Genomic DNA, 15,408 nt, shown 5'->3' with positions numbered 1-15,408 from the left:
AATTGTTCAGGCTTGCCAAACATGTCATGTGTCATGTAGAGGAAAGAGCCATACTTCTTACACCTGAGGACTGCAAATACTACGTAAGTGTCTCAAAAATATATTTGAGTCAGAAGGCATCATTAGGAAATGAATATATATATATATATGTATACACATATATATACATACATATATGTATATATATGTATACACATATATATGTATGTATATATAGGTGTGGTGAGTATGTAATTGCTCAATTTACAACCCAGTTATAAGCAATTATCAAATGAGCAATAAGGGTCTTGCCTACCTCACATCACTTTTTATCCACCCTCGCCTTGGGTCTCCCCACTGTTACATCAGACTTTGCTGGATACTCTGCAATTGTGCCCATGAGCTTAATTCCCCCAACTCTGCTGAGAAAGGCTTTTTTTGCAACCTAATGCTATTCCTTCTCCCTACAGCTTATTTTGCTTTTGCCCGGGAAATATTAACCAAACTTATCTGAGAAAAGAAGGCCTGGGTACATATGGGAATGATTTGGTAGATACTACTTTTAAAAACTATCTCAATAGTTCTTCCTCCTGCAGCCTCGATACACAGAGGTGGCCAAGGGAAGAGACCATGGGAGGAAATAGATGCCTGGAGATAGAGGGCAGAGTCAGGGTGTGCCACAGAGAAATCCACAAACTGCTGGGATACAACGTAAGACAAATGATAATATGTTACCAACAAACCATGCAATGCAAAGCTTTCTCTATAAAGACCCTATCCTTTGTCAATCTTTATTCTGAAGGAGCAGAACCCAAAAGAAAAATGTTTGCAGAGACAGAAACACGAGTGATTTCAATTCCTCCCAGTTCAGAATGGATGCTTGACAGACTAATTTTCTCCCCTGGGTGTTTGAATTCCTCAGATCTAAAAGTCTCTTTAACTTCTTTCACTGGGGGGAAAAAAAGCTGTAAAATGTCATACTAGACATAAGCAGGAGTGAAATCTAAAGCTCACTACATCCAGAGCAAAGCCCGCCACCAGGCAGAGCCTCAGCTGCAAGCTCTCTTGGGAACACCACTTCACTTGCACACCTGCCTTCTCAGGCTGGACCAATTTGATATTTACTACATGAAGAAGGTCCTATTCCCTCTTCTGTCTAGGACAGGACCCTGGATATTGGCACTGAAAGCTACGCATTTTACTTAAAATCTCATGCCTTTTGTCATCAAAATGTCATTGAGCCCAAAGTTGGGACAGGTAACCAAGGAGGGGCTCCAAGTGTGAACCAGTAACACCTGTTGGGAAAGTGGTTAAGCAGTTACTATCTGCTAGTGTATCAAAAATGCCTGTGTGCTTTGACTCAGCAATTCTCCTTGAAAACTGCTGCTAGCCCAATAACTGCAAATCCATAAAACAATACAAAAACTTCATGCAAAAAGATGACAATTATCTAAGGAGTTGAAGGCAGTGTAAATAGTTACGATGCGAGAAAGTTAGATATTTCATGTCCATTCCACATAGTATTTTAGAGCAGTGAAAAATGCATTTTAGAAAGTATTTTAATAACATCAGAAATGCTTATCTTATAATGTTAAGATTAAAAGAAGAGAAAGGAATATTCAAAAGTGTACTACTGGATGACCTCCATTTTGACATTTAACATTTTAACATTTAATAAAAATGTTTATTAAAAAAGCTAAGAAAGAAATCAACAAACTGAAGTGTTGTCTGAACAATGAGATCATAGATGACTTTTTTGTCTGTATTTTTTCTCCCCCAAATGTCTCAAAACGTATTTCTTTTAAAATAATAAAAAAATCAAAACCATATTGAAGATATAAATGACTGAAGGGAAGAAGCGCGCAAGTTTGTTTCTCCTTTTTTGTGGAGATTAGTCTAATAATAGCAAAGCTGGAAGCTGAAATATTGTCAGATTTTATAACAGCTTTAAAAAGTCAATAACAAACTAGATTTCTAGAACTTTATTTTCCATATTGTGTAGGCCAAACTTAATTTAAAAGTAACATATTCCTGAGTAGAAATGACACTATTCAAACTTAAACAGGTATCAAGACCAGATCACTTTGTTCTGTGAATTTATTCAACATTCAACAAATATGTATGGTGTATTACTCCGTGCCAGGCGCTGGGGATCCAACAGTGAACAAAACAGATGGGGTTTGTGCATGAAGGAAGCTTATGGCATAGTGGGGCTGAAAGGGATGGTTTGTATACAGCAACCCAGCTAAGGCTGATTCAATGACTCCTGCCAAGATGAGATGCTAGAGCTACAGAGAAATCTCCTATCCCTCCATGCTTAAAAATAAAAACTCCAGCTATTATTTTCAAATTTAATCCTTCTCTCCAAAGAGAACGTTGTAAGATACACAGGAACTTTGGGCAGTGACAGAAATCCAGAACACCTAGGAGGAGGTTTGAAGAGGCAAGGGCTCAAACTCCGACCGCTGTGGGTTCAAATTCCCTCGCCAGGTGAATCCCTTTCTAAGTCTCCTCTTTTAAAATATAATGAGTGAGGTCACTTTGGCTTTTGTCCTGAGCACTGAAGGCAATCACTGGGAAAGCATGCCCAGGTTGATGTCTGGCACAGAAAAAGTGCTCAACAAAAAAGCCTTCCTCTTCTCCATGAAACAGACATATTTACACATTAAAGACAACAAAAAATCAGGTAAGGACAAAGAAGTAAAAGTCAGTAAAATGAGGGACTGGGGCAAGTGGGAGTGACTGCTAATGGGCATGGGGTTTCTTGGAGAGTAATGAAAATATTCTAGAATTAATTGTGATAGCTGGACAACACTGCATGCATACACTACAAAGTCACTAAGTTGTACACTTTAAATGGATGGACTGTACATTATGTGAATTGTATCTCAATGAAACTGTTTTAAATGTATTTTTTAAAAGTCAATGGAACCTTTTAATACATATGCCCAGATGGGCCAACAGCTATTCTATGCGACCCATGAGGCTGAGTGAATTTTGTAATTAGAAAATAGTATCTTCAGTTCCAAGCCACTATAATGTTAAGACTCACATTTTCTTACCATCTCCTTCACAGGGAAAAGACACACAAGCATACTGGATAATACCACACACACAACTCTTGAAAGACAACTTCTTAAATCTTTTACTATATATACCTCAGTCCTAAGAAAAGTCCAGTTTAAAATATTTTACATTCTGTATTCACATACAAGACTAAATTTAGATACAATATCAACCAATCAAAAGGGGAAACAAAATGCCTTCAATACACAGTGAGTTTGAAACTTGCCACTTCATTACTTAACACCTAATGTCACCACCAAAATACATATTAAAATAACACAAAAGAAAAAATGTTTGGTCCAAAGACATTATGTTAAATCTTATCTAATAGCCGCTTACTTTTCACATTGACAAGAGGTGAACTGACTGTGTTATGGTTTTCCAGCAACACACAATCACTCATCATATCCAAATTTTCTCATTATATCATCAAGAAAGCATTAAACAGATCCAAGAGAGCATAAAGCAAAAAAACCCAGGAAAATGGCCCAGACAAGGCTTCCCTGCTCCCATCCTTACTCCCTCCTTCTGTCAGCACGTCTTGACTGAGTACCTACTGTAAAGACCTCGTCTCCATCTTTACCTTCTGTATTTTTCTGAAAACATTAGTTTTAGTAATCTTAAAAAAAAAAAGTGATATGAGCTTTGTAGTTGTTTATAATATACCCCATCAAACAATTTCACTTTATTAAAAATTTTTTCGCCACTGTAAACAGAATAATCAGAGAAAATAAAGATGGCATATGGTTCAGAAAGGGTTTCCCCAAGTGGCTCAGCCATAGAGTCTGCATGCCAAGCAGCAGATGCAGGTTTGATCCCTGGGTTGGGAAAATCCCCTGGAGAAGGAAATGGCAACCCACTCCAGGAATCTTGCCTGGGAAATCCCATGGTCATAACCTGGCAGGCTACAGTCCATGGTGTTGCAAAGAGTCAAACATGACTTAGCAACTAAACCACCACCATCAGGATAAAGCAAACATATGGATCTGACTTTCTATTTGGGTTGCTTTTTGCATGTGAAAATGAGCAGCACTTGTACATTTTGGAAAGTGCATCCTTTGAGCTGCTCTACCACCAATGATGATGTATCTTAAAGAGACAATCCACACTTTAATCGGCAACCCCTACAGGGAGATGGCCCGGGAAGGTGAGGGTGTAAGTGGAAGCAACCAGTAGGCCTTTCAGCCCTCTGAGAAGTTTATGCTGAGGATCACATGTGAACCTTTTTTCTCATTTATGATTAAACAACTATGCTCACCTAGCAAACTCACACCCTGGGCGCTGTTTTATCTCCACTGGGTGCGGTGCTGACAGGGAGCATGGCCCATCAGCCATCTTAAAGTTCCCCCTCACTGCACAGCTATAGTCATTAACTGATATGGCAGGTAATGAAATGCAGAAGTGAAAGTGGGCATCTTACTCCGCTTGTGAGTCAACACTGAATTTATAAAATCACTGGGAACTATCTCAAGAAACAGTAACGTTTCAATCATTAAAAGTACTAGACCAACTCTGTGTTCAATTACTAAAAATACAAAGTAAGCTTGGATTAATACTTAATCTCATGAGTCAAAATTTAAAAAGAAAGGTTCTCTTTTCAAAAAGGTTGCTAAGTAAATACTGCAGAATACAAATAACTATAGCAAACATTAGCTCCATCGTCAATTATGTGGGGTCACCTGCTTTTTAATAAATTAGATGGGATGGGGAGGGAGATGGGAGGGGGTGTTTAGGACGGGGAACACATGTACACCCATGGCGGATTCATGTCAATGTATGGCAAAACCAATACAATATTGTAAAGTAAAAAAATAAATTAATTAATTAAAAAAAAAAAAAGAATTTCAAAGGAAAAAAAAAATTAGCTTGAGACCCCCTCCCCTGCACATAAAAACACTATCTTTTTTGTGATTTGGGAGAATGCAGAAGAAGCAGAAGACTTTAAGAACATCTCTGATGGTTTAAAAGAGAATCATTTACTTCTCTAATTAAAACATGAATTCCCAAGATCACTTTTCTTTCTTCAGAAAACACACCAAACATCAGGTGAAGGACCTGATATAAACAAGCATTCTTCCTCTCACACTGAGTGTTTTCTCATAAAAGAAGAGAAAGTGAAGTCGCTCAGCCGTGTCCGACTCTTTGAGACCCCATGGACTGTAGCCCACCAGGCTCCTCTGTCCATGGAATTTTCCAGGCAAGAGTACTGGAGTGGGTTGCCATTTCCTTCTACAGGGTATCTTCCCAACCCAGGAACTGAACCCGGGTCTCCCGCAGACGCTTTACCATCTGAGCCACCAGGGAAGTCTCTTTTCTCATAAATCATAATTTTTATTCCTATTATCCCCTCTGAAAACTCCCAATGTTTTCTGAATACAATCTTTCATTTGCTACTTTTATCAACTTTCTTTAATACTTTGGGTTTCTGAACTATTTCAGAAATAACTCAGCAGACCACACAGAAATGAAGTCACAGTATCTGGCTTACTGGAGAAAGAAACTAAGGTCTGCCTCACTGTATTAATGACTTAGGATGAGTGATACACCAGCTAATTGTTCATTAAGCCCCTCAAAACCTCTGTGGGGTTCATGTTCAGGATCAAAGCTGGGCCCTCTTTCTCATTAGCACAGTCATTAAATAGCTATGCTCACCGGTCACACTACAGCATCCTGATAGACATTATCCACCCTGTGAGGTACACGGGGCAGGTATTTCTGTCCATTTCATACCTGAGAAAATGAGGCAATGATAACATGTGACTTCCTTAAAGGGAAAAAGTCAAGCAGCGTGCAAAGGGCCAGGACATCCCCTCTTTCCCCTGAGACAATGGTTCTCATAATTGTTTACACATTAGAAACCCCTGGAGAGAGGTGGAAACAAATACCAGTGGCAGGTCACCAAATTGCCAGCCCAGACTAAGGAGACACCAGGGCATCAGTGTGGTTTAAAAGCTCTCCAGGTGATTCACAGGCACAAAATTGAGAACCACTGATCTACAACCTACAGATGTTTAAAAGGCCTTCACTGACAAATAACCAGTTTGCTTTCTCTCACTTCCTTTTCTTCAGGACAGAATGGCAGAGCCATGGTAAACGACAGTCATAACAATGAACAGTGGATCCAACTGAACCAAGTATGTTCTCAGGGAGGGGGAAAAAAAAAAACAATAAGCAACAGGATTCTATAAGAATCAAAAAGAAAATACAGTCTCGAAAGCTAAAAAAACCAACCTCAACACACATGTACTTATACAAAATGCTGTACACACCATGTTTTCTTTGTGCGCCCCCCCCCCCCACCAAAAGAGCAAATTTTCAAACAAATAACTATACATTGGCATGTGTGTCCCAAATGTCAGGAATGAAATGCTAAGGAAATTCTTTCTAACATCTGCGAGTGATTTTGTACAATACGTCATTGCTCCTATGCATTCACCTTAAAGAAGAAAGATCAGAGTAGAGTAACTATACATCCAAATGCAGTAATAATTTTTCTCTCCTATTAAGCATGATCTGAAACCCACTAATTATTTCCAGAGGGAACCTCTCTCCTAACACTTTATTCCTGAGTAGAGTTTTTGGCAGTAACACAAGCGGGAAAGTCTATGATTAAAAGAACCCTCCTCAAATGAAGGATTCCAAGCATAAGAAACCATAAGGTACCTAGTGGGGACGTCATATTTCAGCTTTGCTGCTCCTACCATCTTCCAATGAAATCACAGGAACACTTGATATTCCCCCAAAGACTGCAAATGGGGCCTTTTAAAATGTCTAGGATCTTAGAACAAGCACATACAAACTTCACACATGGGTGAATGCACATAAATTGGGTTTGTGAAAAGCACTACCAGTGATACAATATCTTCAAAATGAAAATACCAAGGAAGAGATTTTATTCAACTCAATCTATAGCATTAGTCAAAGGCAACTGACAGTTTTACAAGTGCCCGACCTGAAGCTCTTAGTGAATGAAACCTAGTACTAGAAAAAACGAGGCTCACTTTCCCTTCACTTCTCCCCAAATCCATCTCTTTTAGCTCTGTCAAATAACTGGCTTCAAATGTGTTTGTTCCGCTTCTCTTTTTGTTTTTCCCCAAAGGGAAAAACTAATGGTCAAGTGGGTTTAATTTTTAAATTGGTACAAGAGTTTTAAACACACGGTACCAAAAAAAAAAAAAAAAAAAACCCCACCAAAAAAAGTGCAAATGGAATGCTCTTGAAAACAGTTACACATTAAACACACATCTTATGACCCAGGCCTCTACTAAGGCAAGTTAAGTTCTATGGAGGTCAGAAGTTTAGTTTATTCAGCAAGAATAACTCTATCAACAGCTCCATCTCCTTCTTGTCATCACAGTAAACATCCACACATTCCAAATCCTGGAATGTGAGGCAATTCAGAGGAGGCTGGAGCTGCGGAAGACTCCACTACTCTGCCATCTGAAGGAAGACACCCATGGGGATTCAGGGATCACAGAGGATCAGGGAAGGCACACTGGACCTCGGAGATGGATTTTCAGAGAACAGCAAGGAACTGGGGAGGCTTTATTCATATCACTTCTAAATAATAATGATGATGAAAGCCCTTTAAACATATGCCCAGAGCATCAGAATTTCCAATCAACATATATACTATTGTTTTCAAACACAGATTTTCTTTTTTCTAAATAATCCCATCTTTTACTAAAGTGAAAGTGAAGTCACTCAGTCGTGTCTGACTCTTTGCGACCCCATGGACTGTAGCCTACCAGGCTTCTCCGTCCATGGGATCTTCCAGGCAAGAACACCGGAGGCACTGGCGTGGGTTGCCATTTCCTTCCCCAGGGGATCTTCCCGACTCAGGGATCAAACCCAGCTCTCCTGCATTGCAGGCAGCTGCTTTACCCTCTGAGCCATCAGGGAGCCCATCTTTTACCGAAGGCCAAGGTTCAAAGTAAAAAAATCAGCAGACTCCTAAGCAAAGTGAGGGAAAAAAAAAAAAAAAAAAAACCCCTAAACTTAGAGCTGTTTTAGAACCACAAAAACCTTCTGGATTTTTAATTTAATTTTACAGCATCTACCATGCAGGAAGGTCACACTGCAGGAACCTGTCCTATCCCACACTGGAATAAATAGAATCATGACGCAGTGTAAACTGACAGGCGCTAAGTCACAGCTAGGAAAATGGAAGGCAGTGCTTCATTCACCCTAAGGAGTCGGTTATCCAAGTACAAGACAATCTGACTTTCAACTTGATGTAAATTAATCCTTACTCTTTTTAAATCATTTTATACCCGAAAATCAGCACCTCCACTAATTAATCTTAATAATGTCTTGAAGTCTTTTCTATGTTTTCTCATGGAGATGCCAGTCTGAAGCCCTTATCCATCACTTCTGCTCTAGGAAAAAAAATCTAAGGGAAGATGAACCGTGCACAACCCAGAGGCAATGAAGGAGAAGCCAGCTCCCCACGTGGAGCCCCTGCACTGGGCGGGTTCTGAACGACAAGCAACACGACAGAGGTTTAATTCCAGCTCCCCTGACACCGATTCCTCCCGGTGTGGTTGTGTAGTACTGATTTAAGTGGCTTTCCAGTTTAAGGTACAAAGAGGGAGAAGGAGCAAAACCTCCCACGTTTCTAAAACCAAGAGTAAATGTTAACTGTCAGGTCTATTTGAGCAAATAAGAGAGCTCTCCGGATCTGCTGCTTTCATTCCCTCTCATAGCTGCTTCCTATAGAATTCAATCTTGATTTTTCCTTACTGATGCTCTCTACCAAATTTTCTATCTAATGATGAAATCCATCCTACAAGAAGAGTAAATTCAAGATAGTATGTAGAATTCAAAGATTTTCCTTAGAAGTTTTGTTTTTTCATCTTGAAACAGCCTGAGCTATTTTTTGCCTTCTCGCAGTTAGGCTTACACCTGTCGCCTGATTTTCAGTCATTTTTACTCTCATTCCCTAGTTTGTCACCATTCTTAACTATTTTCTCCCAACCATCACCCCCAATATATTGTCCTTTCCCATCCACTCAGCCTCTTCGGCATGCATTTTACTTCTTCTCCTTTGAGTTTCAGCCCCCAGTTCTCCCCCTTGATACAGAGGAATCTATTGATTTTGCATCTCAGGTCCTTCTTGTTACCTTTATCCTTGCTCTGAACTCCTCTCCTAAAAGACAATGATACTGATAAGGGTCATCTCCTCACTCTTGACCAATCTAGCTCAGAGGAAAAACATTTCCCCTCTGTTCTTCACTTTCCTTTGGTCCCCTGGTGTACCCTGGGGCATGCTTCTTCCCCATGGCAGGAAGCACTCCAAAATGCAGCAGTGGAGCTCTCTCCTTCTTATTTAGTTTGTATTAATTATCTACTGTGCTCTGTCAAGGACACTGGCCATATGGAACATGCTACACTTGATGATCGTGTACTATGAGAGTCTGGATCCACTGTCCGTATGACATACATCTGATGTGCATTTCCAATAGGAATGAGAGATTCACCCAATCTATTTCTCTTGCACCTTGGGTCTCATGACTAATGGACAGCACTTGCCAGACGGCCTGCTGAATTAGGGAACCAGGAAGGTGCTACGTCTCCAGCCACAGAAAAGAACTGACTGACTCAACTGGAGCTTACACCTTGGACCCTGGCTTCATTAACTCTGAGCAACAACTGGCCACTAATGTAGGAACACTGGCTCGATTCAGAAGGTAAATATAAGCCTCAACAACACAAAAACAACCACCTCAAGACAGATCAGTTGGCAAACCAAGAACAAAATGAGCTTGAGATCTATTGCCCGTTCTAATTTTCATGTACCTCCTAGGAGAAACTGTAACCTTCAGCCTGCTTTTCAGAGTCCTTCCAAGTTAAAGCACTTAAGGTGGAGAACCACTTAGACAGACACCAGACTGCTCCTGAATGAATGCAAAAGCAGCCATGAACAAAAAGAGAAACATAGCTCTTATTTCAACAAAAATCAAGAGTGCATAGAAACCACTCTTCTTTCCTCTCTGAATACCACAAAGCAAATTCCCATTACAGGTAGACACAGAGACATCACAGGGAAGAGGACATGGGGGAATAGATGAAAATAAATTGTATTTACCTTCTTCTGTTTCATGCCACACGATCCCTTCCAAATTCACACTGGTTCCGGGTTCACAGGGCCCAAGACACTCTGGCTCTGTCACTACTCCAACTTCACACGTATTGACACCCACGGAACGAGTCCGAACCAAAAGCTGTTCAACCGGTGCTGCAATACTGGATGAAGATGGGGAAAAGTAGGAGGGCAGAAGCTGAGGCGTGAGACTGCTGGCAATCGGTGGCGGAGGCGCTGGTACTGTAAACAGGGGGTCAACCTGAAAGACAGACAGGCTCACTGCAGTGGGGCTGCGTGCTTGGAGCTCTTTTCAATGCAATCTGTAGACATCACTTCCAGAATACATCACCATTCCAAATTCTATTTGCAATTATAATATGCTTTGAGTGTTTTAATGGTGCCAAAATACAAAGTAGAGGAGAAATTAAGCATTTTCGTTTTCCACCATACACAAAGTAAACATTGGAGCTCTAGCTTCTTGGGTTACAGACAGGCCTTTGGGGTCCTTATAAATTCACCAATTGACAATCTTTAGCCTCCTCAAGAGATGTGCAGGAAATATGCTTTGCAAAACGAAGACTATTTCCCACTTGTCATGAAAGTGTATTTTCAACATAACAACATTTTTCAAAGGAGAAACTCCAATAAATATCCATATAGGCATCACTAGACTATTTAAGCGTAAGAGATAGATTAAAATTGTTTTCAAAGTACTTTATAAACCATAATGAATTCAATCACTACTAAAACAGATTAATTTACTCTGCCGAACATATAAAATCATAAACTTGATTACACACACAGAAACACAGAAACTGGATATTATGAGCATGTATTAGGCTGATATCAACTTTTAGCTAAGTGTTCTACTGCAAAGTTTGACAGCATTCATAGAAATGGAGAACTACCCATAAATGCATGTGCTCAACAGAATCCGAGCTCCTCCATGCACAAGTCCTTTAGTGCTTCAACTTGTGAAGATCCCTGATGAGTTTGATCGGGACTCAGCAACTCTATGTTCAGAAAAGAGCAATGTCAGCCAAAACGACACCCTGTGGTGCAACCGCTCCCTTGCACCCCAATCCTGAGGACAACAGCAAAGGTGTCCTTTACCACAAAAAATGCAGGAGTCCGGCCATTAATGAAACCAAAGCTAGGTATGTACTAAGTAGGTAGGTCACCAACAGACTGATCCACTCCTTCCACCCACTTTAACACCTGTTATGACTGCTACAGAATAGCTCTGGCCCTGCTGACCGGTTGTCACATGTGAAAAAGCCAAACGCACAACATCTCTGCACAGGATTCCAGATCACTCGTGTCCTCAGGTTGCACAGAGACCTCACTGACATACAAGAGATGATGTTTATATGTCTTATCAGTTGGACGGACACAGGAGATGTGTAAAAAGGACAGAGAGAAAGCTCTTCTGGTAAAATTCCATCCTAGTCTGTTCATATATTCTCAATTAACATTTGTAAGAAATCAACATTTGATACAGACATAATAGTACATAGTCTTTGTTCTTTTAAAAAAAAAAACACACACACACACACACACACACAGAGCGTTTTTCAAGAGAAGTCATATGAGGAAGTGTGCTCCTCCTCCAACAGCTGAAGCAGTCATCTGTGTGGGCTTCTTGTTCATATGACTGGAGGAACTATTGCTACACTTTGCATTTCACTAAAATGATACAGCGACGTTCACTTGCCTGAGTGATCCAAGATGCGACCGAACAGCCCTTCATCCAACTGCACGCTAAAGAAAGTTAATTTCCTGCTCTCCAAGCTGCCATAAAACTCCTTTTGCTCCATGCTTTTTATTGTTCTTCATTCTTGATCACAGAGCCCGAGAAAGGAAAGCATTTAACAGCCCCAAGCCCCAGATCTGGTGATTTATGCTTTTGTGTAAATGCAGCTTAATGTGGATCAAAGTTCACACTGATAGTTTCTATTTTAAAACTGAGCTGACAAATGAAGAAAGGGGTTCAGAGGAAGAAAATTTAAGGGAGGTGGGGGAAGCGAGTGCAGTCCTGTAGTCTTTATTACAACTAAAGGACTGCATGAGACTGAAGTCACTTTCTAGAATTTAAAAGAGGAAAAAAAAAAAAAAAAGACCAAAGAAAATTATAAACCAGCGCCTGTACATTTTTTTGCATGATTCCCAACAAACTCTTAATTTGTATAGTTAGTTGTAAATTGACTGTAATTTGGTGCGACACATATAAACTGAAAAAACAAAATGGAACATTCTCAAAATAGTCTCCATATCCTTGATCGACAGCATGCTGCTGCTAAGTCGCTTCACTCGTGTCCAACTCTGTGCAACCCCATAGACGGCAGCCCACTAGGCTCCCCCATCCCTGGGATTCTCAAGGCAAGAACACTGGAGTGGGTTGCCATTTCCTTCTCCAATGCATGAAAGTGAAAAGTGAAAGTGAAGTCGCTCAGTCATGTCTGACTCTTAGCGACCTCATGGACTACAGCCTTCCAGGCTCTCCGTCCATGGGATTTTCCAGGCAAGAGTACTGGAATGGGGTGCCATTGCCTTCTCCGGATCGACAACATACATTAATTCTAAAAGAACAAATACAGCTTCAGTTAGATAAACAAGAAGACTGAATAAAATAAAAGAGGTGAAGTGTCTTGGAGAGTACCAACTCTCTAATTGTGAAGCTTAGGATGCCGTGGGAAAACATGTACAAAAGAAGCTGTAGGGATGGGGGGAGCAGACCACAGGATGTTGGCCCCACCTCCCCACTAAGTAAGCCTGTGACTTATGAAAGTCATTTAACCTCACTGAGGCCCATGTTCCTCAACTGGAAAATTTATTTTCTTGCCTTCTAATAGTGATGATGAATCCTATCACAACAGAATTTCTAGATTAAATCTCTATTTCGGTATAACTCTCTTTATTTGCATGGAGATACATACATACTCACATACTCTTTGGGATATTTATGTAATTCCAAAGATGAAGCGTCTAAAGAATCTAGATGGCTTGATGGGAGAGGCCATGGTATCCTAGGCCTACTGGCAAGTTAACTTGTGTTTATTTCCATGAACACAATTCAAAAGCAATGAAGAGTTCAGCTGATGATATATATAGAAGGAACCCTGGAGCCCTGTGCACACCTGTTTTAAAATGAGAAAACTAAGAATCAGAGAAGTTTGCCTATAAATATGAACAATAATCATAAACAGTCCCCCAATGTAATAACAGTCTAAAACTCTTAAACTTGATAGGAAAACTCAACAGGTCATATGGTTTTATAGGTTAAGCTCTTTGACTTGCACAAGTGAATTTCTCTTAAGTTTTTCCACTGAACTCGCTTCCTCAATGCAGCTCAAACCCCCATTCCTTTAGGTCTCAATTATCATTATAAGAGTAGAAAAGCAAACTTTTCTCCCTTGGGATTTCAGGATTTGGAGTGGAAAACAAAGACCATCCATGAGGTATACCGAGGGCCCTCCTCTCCCAGAGCTTACCAACTGGAAAGGTGGTGGGGAATTACAGCCACTCTCAGACGAGCTTTTGTTGGCAGGTATGCCAGTTTTAAAAACATTTTCTTTCTTTTTTTTTTTTTGCCAATGCAAAAAATTAGGGACAAGTCTGAATTTCCTCTCTCTTGTAACATAATAATTGGATCATGCGCTATGCTGGGCCCACATTGTTCGTGGCCTCAACTGACAAGGCTGAGCTCCCTCAGCCTGCAGTGACCTGCCCAGGCAGAAGCCGCTGAGTTTGCATTTCCAGCTTTTTGAGACAACCACAGAATGTTCTAGCTAGGAGGTCATCTAACCCAGCTTACTCATTCTAGAGAAAGCCAGGGCCCGTATCTGTGTAAGGGCAATAATTTATCTGTAGTGGCAGCCCAGGTGACCACAGAAGAGCAGCATCCTCTAAGAAGGACCTTTATAAAGGAGCTCAGCATACACTGGGAAGGAAAAGAGGGATGGGGGAAATAACTTATAGAGTTTGGTTATTTCTTTGTGTTAGTGAACACCCCCAGTGTGACGTGACGTGTTCTTGCAAAATAGAAATCAGTTCTTGTGTATTTCATGGTGTCTAATACACAGCCATGTGACGCTACTCACAAGGCAGGGTTTGGAAGTTGTTTTTGCCTTATACAAAAGGTCAACTTCCACTGTCCCCTGATTTCTCAGGTCATTCACGCCTACACTGAAACACAATTTCTTCACCCAGCCAGGCTCTTTAAGAGCAGCAACAGTTCCTACAAGAGTGTCTGGAAAGGAGGCACTGTACACTTGGACTTGGGTAGTGACAAACCTCAGGTTGTTCTGGTTCAAATCCTGACCCTGGAGGTACTTGCTTGTGTGGGATTCTGAACAAATGACCTGGCTATTCTAAGGTTCAGTGTCCGGATCTAAGAAATGGGAGTAAGAATAATGATTATCTGCACGGGATTGCAGTGAGGACTCAATGAGATAACTCATGCCCAGTGAAAGCTTGGCATAGTGCTTAGCACAGTAAACAACCGCTTAGGAAAAGAAAAAAAAAAAAAAAAAGTCCCTGGTCTGATATTACAGTTCTCTAACCCTGCATGCACTCTTACAAAGCTCCTTTTTATATCCTACTATGTTTAACATAAATCTATAATCCTCTCCAAATGCATGGTTAAGTGCGGTTAAAAAGTATGTTAAAAGTATAAGAAAAAGGGCTTAACCCTGAGAAGCTCAGCCTGAAGAAATACTACTCCTTTCATACACTGGCATCTGGCAGTCGTCCACTGGCTTAATCCAGCCCCGTTTTACAGCAGGCCCTGATGAGTCCTCCACTTCTGCAGAATCTCCTTCCACTCATCTCTTGCTGGACCTCTTTTTTGTGTGTGTGCTATGCTCCCCTCAAAGTTTCCTTTTATTCACCTCAAATTGATCAGATGTCCACCCAATAAATAATTACTAACATACCTGCTGTGTGCCAGGTGCCACTAGCAAAAGAGTGGGCAAGACTGCAGCGATAATCAAATGGTCACACAAATCCAGCAAAATTGCAAGTGTGGCTGCAGCACTTCATGTAAGGGGCTATCCAGGGTGACCTGAGTGTGAAAACCAGCATGTAAAGACAGTGCGGGGCAGAGATCAGCCTCCGTAGCTGAAGTCCATGTCAATCTTTAGCAACAGAACCCTGGGCAAGTTGCCTGATCCTTCTGGGACTCAGTAGCTTCATCTGTAAAACGGAAACAACACCTGACTACTAAGGTGACTACTACCCAAGATCACGCAAAACGATGTTACCTCAGGGCACCAGGTATG

At 40.8% G+C, this 15,408-nt stretch overlaps 1 protein-coding gene and 1 long non-coding RNA gene across 9 annotated transcripts in view; one reads left to right on the top strand and one right to left on the bottom strand.

Annotated features, from left to right (window-relative positions):
* ZNF608 (zinc finger protein 608) overlaps positions 1–15,408 on the bottom strand; it is a 116,212-nt gene that overhangs the window by 49,878 nt on the left and 50,926 nt on the right. For 7 of the 8 annotated variants that reach the window (XM_055549038.1, XM_055549080.1, XM_055549064.1 and 4 more), the window contains one exon: positions 10,133–10,388. In XM_055549038.1, coding sequence (XP_055405013.1) covers positions 10,133–10,388 — 256 coding nt within the window. Of the gene's footprint in view, positions 1–10,132; positions 10,389–11,037; positions 11,645–15,408 lie in introns of those variants that run through there. The other variant, XM_055549086.1, reaches the window with a different exon arrangement.
* LOC129629212 (uncharacterized) lies at positions 2,538–7,750 on the top strand. Its single transcript, XR_008703091.1, has 3 exons — positions 2,538–2,665; positions 6,115–6,179; positions 7,403–7,750. It is a non-coding gene; the product is annotated as an uncharacterized LOC129629212 (long non-coding RNA).

Source organism: Bubalus kerabau, chromosome 1 (genome assembly GCF_029407905.1).
Source record: "Bubalus kerabau isolate K-KA32 ecotype Philippines breed swamp buffalo chromosome 1, PCC_UOA_SB_1v2, whole genome shotgun sequence".
In the NCBI taxonomy this organism is placed as follows: Eukaryota; Metazoa; Chordata; class Mammalia; order Artiodactyla; family Bovidae; genus Bubalus; species Bubalus kerabau.
The sequence above is the reverse complement of the archived record's forward strand: the minus strand, read 5'-3'. Positions and strand labels throughout refer to the sequence as shown.